Source organism: Brienomyrus brachyistius, chromosome 14, assembly GCF_023856365.1.
Source record: "Brienomyrus brachyistius isolate T26 chromosome 14, BBRACH_0.4, whole genome shotgun sequence".
NCBI classification, from domain to species: Eukaryota; Metazoa; Chordata; class Actinopteri; order Osteoglossiformes; family Mormyridae; genus Brienomyrus; species Brienomyrus brachyistius.
This window is the reverse complement of record NC_064546.1, coordinates 9,770,888-9,779,709: the sequence shown is the minus strand read 5'-3', so window position 1 is coordinate 9,779,709 and position 8,822 is coordinate 9,770,888. Positions and strand designations below refer to the sequence as shown.

The 8,822-nt window shown below is 46.9% G+C and overlaps 1 protein-coding gene and 1 non-coding gene across 2 annotated transcripts; both read right to left on the bottom strand.

Moving 5' to 3' along the window:
* Positions 1-2,728: 2,728 nt before the first annotated feature.
* On the bottom strand, positions 2,729-8,290 carry LOC125707673 (splicing factor U2AF 65 kDa subunit-like). The gene is made up of 7 exons (XM_048974956.1): positions 8,143-8,290; positions 5,999-6,173; positions 5,548-5,651; positions 5,149-5,300; positions 4,682-4,798; positions 4,457-4,594; positions 2,729-3,229 (listed from the first exon to the last, which is right to left on the bottom strand). Exons 1-7 carry the CDS (start codon positions 8,189-8,191, stop codon positions 2,999-3,001), a joined length of 966 nt encoding a protein of 321 aa, XP_048830913.1. The 5' UTR covers positions 8,192-8,290; the 3' UTR covers positions 2,729-2,998.
* A 460-nt stretch (positions 8,291-8,750) lies between these two features.
* trnad-guc (transfer RNA aspartic acid (anticodon GUC)) lies at positions 8,751-8,822 on the bottom strand. Its single transcript has one exon. It is a non-coding gene; the product is annotated as a tRNA-Asp (tRNA).

The window sequence follows — 8,822 nt, the reverse complement described above, 5'->3', positions numbered from 1 at the left end:
TCCCACACAAGCGTCAGCAATTCCATCCGGAAGCCCCGAGTCACCCCAGACCTTCCAGCTGCTGCCCCACCTCACGCACCTGGTCAGTGGCACTGATGTCCACGTATTCACAGAAAGCATAACCCTTAGACAGTGACGTGGCACTGTCCTTCACAAGGTTGAAGGCCTTAAGAGGTCCGAACGACGTCAAGAGTTCCTTCACCTGGGCAAGAGGAGGAGACGCGGGGGGGCGATTAGCCCGACAGTCCAGGCACGGCGCCTCGCTAGAAATGCTAATCTTAACTGTGGGAGAAGCAGCATGTTAAACTTTGCAAAACGACATGAGGAAACAGTGAAGACATCAGGAAAAATGGCTTTATGACAAGTGGCTCGACATTACGGTGCAACACTAGAGCTCAAAGCCCCCTGTGCCCTTTCTGCATGACTTACTTACTGGGAGCGTACAAAAGTAACTATTTTGATTCTTGTCAATGAATGATAACACAGATTCCCCCCCCCCCATCCTACAGCATATACAACACAACTGAATTCCTAATCAAGTTCTCTGATAATTCCAACTACGAATTTTGAAATATGGACCGAGTTGCATCTGATTTTAAGGGCCACAATAATTAAGCTAGATGGTATATAAAAAAAAAAACTAAATAAAAACAGCTAATTATATGTTAAGTGTTCCATGTATACAATGTGGAGGGGGGGGGGGCGACTCGGCAGAACACAAACCCAGCCGAATCACTGACTTCCTGTTCTTAAAACCAAGAACCACATTGGTGCAGTTAATTAGAGGGACAAAGCCTACAGGAGATAAACTCACAGGTAAAGCTAAGAGCCGCCACAGGGTCCTGCTAAAGGGGCCACGGCTTGAAGCCAAACAGGACGAAATAGCTCTGCTAACATCATTCCTCACTTATTCTACAGGAATCTACTGTAAAGCCGCATTAACCACTGACTTCAGAAAGGAGTCACCTGGGACACTGGCAGCCACAAGAGGGCGCTACCTCCTACCTTCTCTTAGGGGCAAAAAAAAAAAAAAATCAAATTTATACCCTGTGATCAGCATAATAAGTCTCTCCCCAGCCTTCAACCCCCAAAAAAAGGACCCCATATGCTTAAGAGCACTCCAGGACAGAGCCCCCCCACAGGGGCAGGCCGTCGACAGGGAGGATATCCGTGCGAGGGACGGAATGTCTTACTTGCCTTGTGTTACATGTTGGCATGGCAGCAGTAGGTCAGTACTACTGAACAAATTATGAGCGAAGACTTAACGATCTTACAGGCCCCTAGCTGGGGACAAAGTGGGGAACAAAAATGAAAGAGCTGTAAGTATCAAAGCGGGTAGCAGGGACTGCAAAAAAATGTAAACACCAGGATACAAGCAGCGGTTTCCATTTCACCTGTCTATGGCACATTTACTGGCTTTGACGTGAAATACATTAACAGTTCTGCTGGATTCAAACTCTCTCCCCCCAGTGCTGCTTTGGTACAGCCTTCCTCTTGACTTGGATTACATGTGACTCACACTGGATAAGAAAGATTACGATGACAATCCGAAAAGGAGGAAAAAAATCAAAGAAAAACAAACTGACTGCACTTCTCACTTACCTTTCACTGAAACCGCGATCACTATCTTGTGGGCTGAGTCTTGCCATTTTTAACAGTTTAGGCTAAAGTGAGTGGGACACCGGAGCTCAAAATGTTACAATGCAGGGGGTGGACGCAAAACGTTTTGCGATTAACTTTTGCAAAATAAATAGGTAAACTATTAAATGCCTGTATGGATTATGTCTATAATGGGCCGATTTCAGTGGGGTGGCGATATAGGAAGAAAAAAAAAAAATCATAAAAGATGCTAATGAGAAGTAGAAAATGTCTAAAATGTGACCCTTTCAACACTTTCAGAGTAAGACGACCTCATCTGTGCATGTTGTTATGGTAATATTATCCATCACTGACGTCATAACAGAATAGGGCATGGGGCACGATGTGAAAACTCCAGTGAAGCTGATATCGTTCACCGGGAAAAAGGTCCGAAGTATTTTCTGCCTTTCGAGCGACACAGCAATGTAGGGAACGATTCTTCCGCAGCTCCCCATCGCTGTTAACGGGATGTGAAGTCATCGTTCTCAGTGTGCGGACATGGACGTGAGACACGGCACGTCTGCGAATACTGAAGCGTTTGGGGACTTGGTCGATCTCCCCCACATTTCAAGCACAGTCTATGGTAGTGTTTCCCAGCCCAGTCCTCGGGGGTACCCCCCCGGTCAGTCCACGTTTTTGCTTCCTCTCAGCACACCTGTACCAGGTATTCGGTGTTCCTGATTGGCTGGGAGCTAGGAGGGAGCGAAAATGTGGACAGTCGGCGGTTCCCCGAGGACTGGGATTGGGCAAACACAGGTGTACGGCAATGTGGAGGTATTCGTCAGTTAGGTGACGCGCAGATGACTCGATTTTAAATTTTCATGCAGCAAAACGACGCGGCTGATTCATCCGACTAACACTCAGCAATTAACCCGATATTACAAATATTCCAGGGTACCCAGCAACAGGCAGCACAGGGACTGGCTACGTGACTGGTTTGGCAAGCCGCCAGCTGTAAGGCACGTTTCCCAAAGCCTTTGTTGCTAATAAGGTTATTTGCTAACAACATTAGATAACAACTGAATGGTTCCAACTATGCAAGTCGATAACATGAGGTTTTGGGAAACGTACCTTTTACATTAGCGGGGGTCTCAATATCTTCATAATTTACAGCTGGATAAACAATGAGCGTAATGTAACTGTCAACTCATTACCTACATGTCTAATAAATGTTTAATAAATCCCATGAATATCTTTAAAAAAAAAAAAAAAAAACCTCAAATGTGCGGCTATTTTCAGCAGCTAGCTTTAAACATGATGCTGACATTTGACCCCCCAGTATCTTGTAATGAATTTTAAGCGGTGAGGTAACTTTGACAGGCTTTCTTTTCCTACTAATCAGTTACACAGAGACGAGTGTTTATTTTATGTATGTATGTGCGTGCGCGTGCGTGCGTGCGTGCGTGTGCGTGTGTGTGCATGCCTGCTTGAGTTCCACGTGCAGCAGTGGGACAGAAACACAGGAGGGTTGTGGGTCGGCTCCCCGGCGACAGAGACTGAGGGCGGGGTACCTGATCGTCACTGAGATAGTTGGGCAGGCCTCCGACAAAGAGCTTGTGTGGCGAGTCTGGAACCACGGTGGAGACGACCCCTGCAGACAGAGCGGCACGGCGCCCAAAGCCGGCCGATCACAGCAAACCGTCAACATGCCGGATAATGACCACGAGCAAACGGCGCGAGTGAAATAAGCCAACTTCAAATCAGTATGACGTCGTTATCTCCTATATAATATCAGATAAATGTAACTCCAGCAAAAAAATACCTAAATACTGGGGCAGTTTGACGACTGTTTTTTGTCTCTCCCATCTTGCTCTCCATGGGAGATGCTGACACATGCAGCACCAGTCAAAAGTATGGACACACCTGCTCTTAATGCATTTGTCTCTATTTTAGCTGTTATTCACCTTATAGTAAAAGGCCTTTGGGCATGGAAGTTATGCATATGAAGTACTGCAAAGACAAAATTTTTGTCTCTTCAAAATAGGAGCCATTGGCTTCGATGACAGCATTGCGGACTCAACCAGCTAACATATGTACCCACCTGGACCGTTTCTCCAACAGTCCTCGAGTTTCCACAAGTTCTGCGCGCAAGCTGGCTACCTTACTCTTACTCTCATCCAACTGATCCCAAACCAGCTCTATAGAGTTTAGGTTGGGGGGCTGTGGGGACCATCTCTTTCCTAGTTCACAAGGTAATAAGCTACTTGCATAACCTTCAAGGTGGGCTTTGGGTCATTATCTTGCTGAAAAACAAGTCATTTTCAGTAGGTGTGTCCAGAATTTTTAACTAGAATAGGAGCCAGCAACCCTAGAACAATTTGGGGGTTAGGGTCCTTGCTCAAGGGCCCAGTGGTGAAATCACTCTGCCAACCCTGCCAACCAGCAACCTTCTTTTCATGGGCAAACATCACAGAGCCACACAACACCCCTATGTTAACAGTAAGAAGTGAGTGACTGAGCTGTGTGTGTGTGTGTGTGGCTCAGCTGGTTAGGATGCCAGCGTTATCATCAGAAGATCACTGGTTCACATCACTGGTGATCACACCACTGGGCCGGCGAGTTTGCTCTAGGGACAGGCTGACCCTGATTTCTCAAAAAAAAAAAAAAAAAAAAACATTCTTCACTTTGGATAAAACTGTCTGCTAAATATTTACAACATTAAGTAAATAAAAGTGAAAGTCTCCCTCTTTATATGACAAGACATCCGCAGCTTGCGAAGGACAGTCAGTCCGTAACGAGTACAAAAAACTGGCCTTGCCGATCGGCTCTTCAAAGGTAAATAAAGATTAAGGTTATGACGGCGACAAGCAAAACGGACCTGGTACGTGGAAGGCGGGCTGCTCTGAGATGCCAGGCAGGGGGCGATAGTCGTGGGGCCGCCTGATTTTAACGACTGACCCTGGAAAATGATGCCGTCGAAGGCCATTGCCTGCGTGGTCTCATCCACGGACCGAAACTAGGGCAGAACGAAGAACGTCGTTAATCAGGGAAGGCTGCGGTCTCCGCCTGGACACAGCAGCCATTAGGCAGGAAAGACTCTTACTTCAAGGAAGGCAAAGTTCTTGTCCTGGTTTATCTGAACAGCGAGGACGGGATTGGTGGGACCTTGACATAAGCCAGCCAATCGCATCTGGGTATTGAAGAAATCCGCCATGGCCTCCTAAAAAGACAGGCAGACACACTGAATGAAGACAGGCAGACGTCTGAAGACATCAAAACAGGCAAACGAGAAAAAAAATGACTGACAAGTCTAGTACATTTATCTATTTATTTTGCGGACACTTTCATCCAAAGCAACATACATTTCATTGAAGAAGCAGGACCAGACAGTTCCTAGAGCAAATAGTGCTTAAGGGCTGCGCTCGGGGGCCCAATGGTGAAATCACTCTGCTGCCCAAGGGATTTGAACCAACAACCTTCTTGTGACCGGCTCAGTGTCCTAACTCACTGAGCTACACATGACACCAGTATGCATGACAGAAGGCAACGCGGGACTTTGCCTGGACTCACCTCCGTCAGGCCGAAGGGGATGTTGCCGACATAAAGCCGCCTGGCCTGCCGGGTCATCTGGCTGCCGACCATCGGCACCTGGGTGGGCGTCACTGCCACGCCGCTGGTGGTGGATGTTGCCAGTAAAGCTATCGTGGGGATCTGCCCTGCAGCTGTGGGGAGGAGAAAGGGCTTCAAGACCCCAACCAGGGACGGCCAGAACATCCGGATCGTCGCCTTCATTTGCTTCTAACCCCTAGGTTTAAGCTCTCTTCACACTGTCTGAAATCATCCCAAGTGTTATTCCTCTTTGACCAGCAGGGGGGAGGAGGGCACTCCAGAATAAATGCTTTCATTGCAACCAATATACCATAACCTTGCAATACTGAACTAGCACACATGGAAGCGTCGCATCCAAACCTTGCATTGCCTTGTACTGCATGGGGGTGATGTGCTCGAATCCCGGAGGGGGAACATCCCAGTACTTGTATGTCCTTTTCTTACGGCTTCTCCGAGGAGAGTAGCTGCCCAAACACAAAACAGAAGGTTGTTTTCCCCAAACAATACAGTGTAAACACTCAGAATCTGGCAAAAACAAACAGATGGCAGAATGTTTACATTTAACTTTGGATCGCAGGCAGTTTAAGGTCATGAGGGTGTGACCATGCGCCACTTTTTAGGCTGGCTTTGAGGTCCCATCGCTATGGCGGGGGCTACTTATAAACGCCAGTTAAAATTTAATATGGGTACAGTCCCCCTTCCCACCACGAAGAAACCAATTGGTTGATTGTGAAAGAAACTTGTTAAGAGGCCTCAAACCATGCTAGATATCAGCTTCAGTGCCTGTAACCGGGACCGTGAGGGGGGGTACCTGTGCTTCTTGTGCTCGCGTGAGCTGCTCCGTCGGTCACGACCCTTGCGGTCGCGGCTGCTGCTGCGCTTCTCGTGACTCCGCCCCCTGGAGTCCTTGCTCCAGCGGCGGTGCTTCTCGCCACGGCTCAGAGACCGGCTGCGGCTACGCTTCTTGTGTCGCTCCTTCTCCCGCTCTGGGGGACGACACCGTGGTACCAGTGAGACGGTGGGCGGAGCGACATGACTGCCCCCCTACCATCCATTTCGATAAATCCAAGATGTGTAACTCAGAGGGATTATGAATGTGTGTCCGGATGGTTGTGGGTTTGAAGCCCATGAGTCACAGAGTAATCATATTACCAACTTCCCTGGGGTGCTGGATGCTGACTGACCCAGCGCTATGCCTTAAAAGTCACTTACGGAGACCAAGATGTGGTACGGGGTCTAACTCCCCAGTTTCCTCACCAGAATGAAGCACCTCCATTCAATTCACATATTCAATCACACCCTCCTGAAACAAACACACCCATCTCTCAATGGCTAATAATTTCAAGGGCACAAGGACATCCCCTTGAATGTCAGTCTGTTGTGAAACAATAAAAACATAACCAGACTAATTAATGATATAGGAGCACAGTGGTGAGTACAGTTGCCTCACGCCTCCGAGTCTGGAGGCCTGAATTTTGCCTCTGCTCTCTGTATGGGGAATTTGCCTGGAATAGGCCTCCAGGGGAGCCTGACTAAGATAACTGGTTGGACGATGGATGGGTAATTAATATCGTTTCAATCTGACAGACAGCACTTTATTAAACTAGCAATAAAATATCACCTTTCTATCCCAGCAGGTCCTTCATATAGAAGCTTAAATAAATCCCTGAAGGTGCAGTTTTCAGTGAAGCATTTAAACGCAGGTGCTGCTCGAGGAATCAGCTTCATGCATCAGTTATAACAGCGTTACGGTAATGCACCGCTGCAAAAGTACAGACACGGAGCGGCCAATGCATCTTACGTAAATCGGTAATAACCAATTACCGCAATCGCAGGCATAGTCAGAGCGCAGATATGAATGACTGGAACTGCTAGTTTATCAAACACGGCGGCACTTAGTGCTCGTCTAGCCGAATCAGGTCGTTTCGAATGACATTTTAGTGATTTAGTGATAAGGAGCTGATATGACAAGATTGCCATTTGATAGGTACATAAATCAATCCTACTTTCGACTCCGTTGTAACGCATGTTGTATATTTCAGTTTGCGTTAGTATGGCTTAAGTTTATTCAGTTTACTGGATTCTCTGCACTTTAATGAAGTTATATGTGTATTGTTATATAACTGTACATCATTGTTAGTTACTGCTATCCGCTGTAAAGGTAGATACAGGTGCAAGACTTTGCAATAACGACCTAAAAGCAGTTGTTATGATTCCAGGGAACGCGGCTGATTTTTTAGAGTCTATACATCATGAAGAAACGGCGATCGTGTGAGAAAGACTTATTCTGTACGGATGACAGGGCCAGCATTTCGGACCCAAGGGAAAGGCTATTGTGCATCGGAAAGAGACAAAATCATATCATTATATAGAAAACTCGTCGTAGTATTTAAAAACCAAGTAACTAACACTGTTATTAAGTGCGGACTTTAAATCAAGTGGTCGCGGTCGTTTTTATTTGCATAAAACTTTAAACGTGATCTTGAAAATATAACGCTTGCAACAAACATCCATGCATAGTGTGTTACTGCGAATGGAAAATACGCGGGTCGCAATTTATGATCCAAGTGTATAATGGTAAATAATTAAATAAATAAAACCGCAGGCTTTCACATCGAGTGCACCCCAATAACGTTTCATTGAAATGTCCATGTTATGTACGCCGGGCACTGATGGATGCAGGCCTAGCGATCTCTATAACAATGCCAAGCAAAGAATGTCACTGATTTACCAAAGCGGTCAGTTTTCGGGGATCCTGCGGCAGCTGGGAGAAGAAGAATCGGGCAGGTTTCAGAATCGGCGAGCGCTCGGATAAAAGGCACCGATTTCCCAGCCGCGCTTTTCTTTTCGGAACCAGCAGAAGTGCCCTCCGCACCATCCTCGGCGCTAGGACACGCCGGCCACTTTATTACCCTAAAACAGGGAGCATACACCGATCTTCAAAGCCAAACTTACCTTGCCGATTTTCGCTTAACTGCTTCTCAAACTCATCGAAATCGGACATTTTTCAGTCCGTACTAAAGACGTATTGCAAAATAAGCAGAGGTCCAACAGTAGGCCTTTGAATGGGCTACAGGCTGCATTGGGTTCTGCTGCTTTTTCTTCCGAGTCGCCTGCCCCTCCTCCCCCGAAGTCATCGGCTCTTCCTCGGTTGTATCACACACAGGTTCGGAAACATTCGATGCGCATTACCGTCCCCTCCTGCACTGGAGGGTTAAGGACAACGTGATTATATCGAACCAAAATTGAAATGTGCAAGTTGACTTTCCTAGTTATACGTCTTCATTTTTATTCTGGGTTTAACAACCATGAGTTTATGACGTATTTTACATGATTAGTTGGCGACTGGACCTTATTGTTTATATCTCTTATTAAGGATCCATCCATCCATACATCAATTATCAAAACCACACACTTACAATCCGAGTCTAGTTTCATATGCTGCGCTGCTGAGCGACCCGCAGAATATTATGCATGAGTACAAGTCACAAGCCCCGTTTCCACTAACACGGGGCCGGTTCTAGCTTGGTGCCTTTTGAGACCGAGGCAAAAAGATGCAGACTCTCCCCGTCGGGGAATCGAACCCCGGTCTCCCGCGTGACAGGCGGGGATACTCACCACTATACTAACGAGGA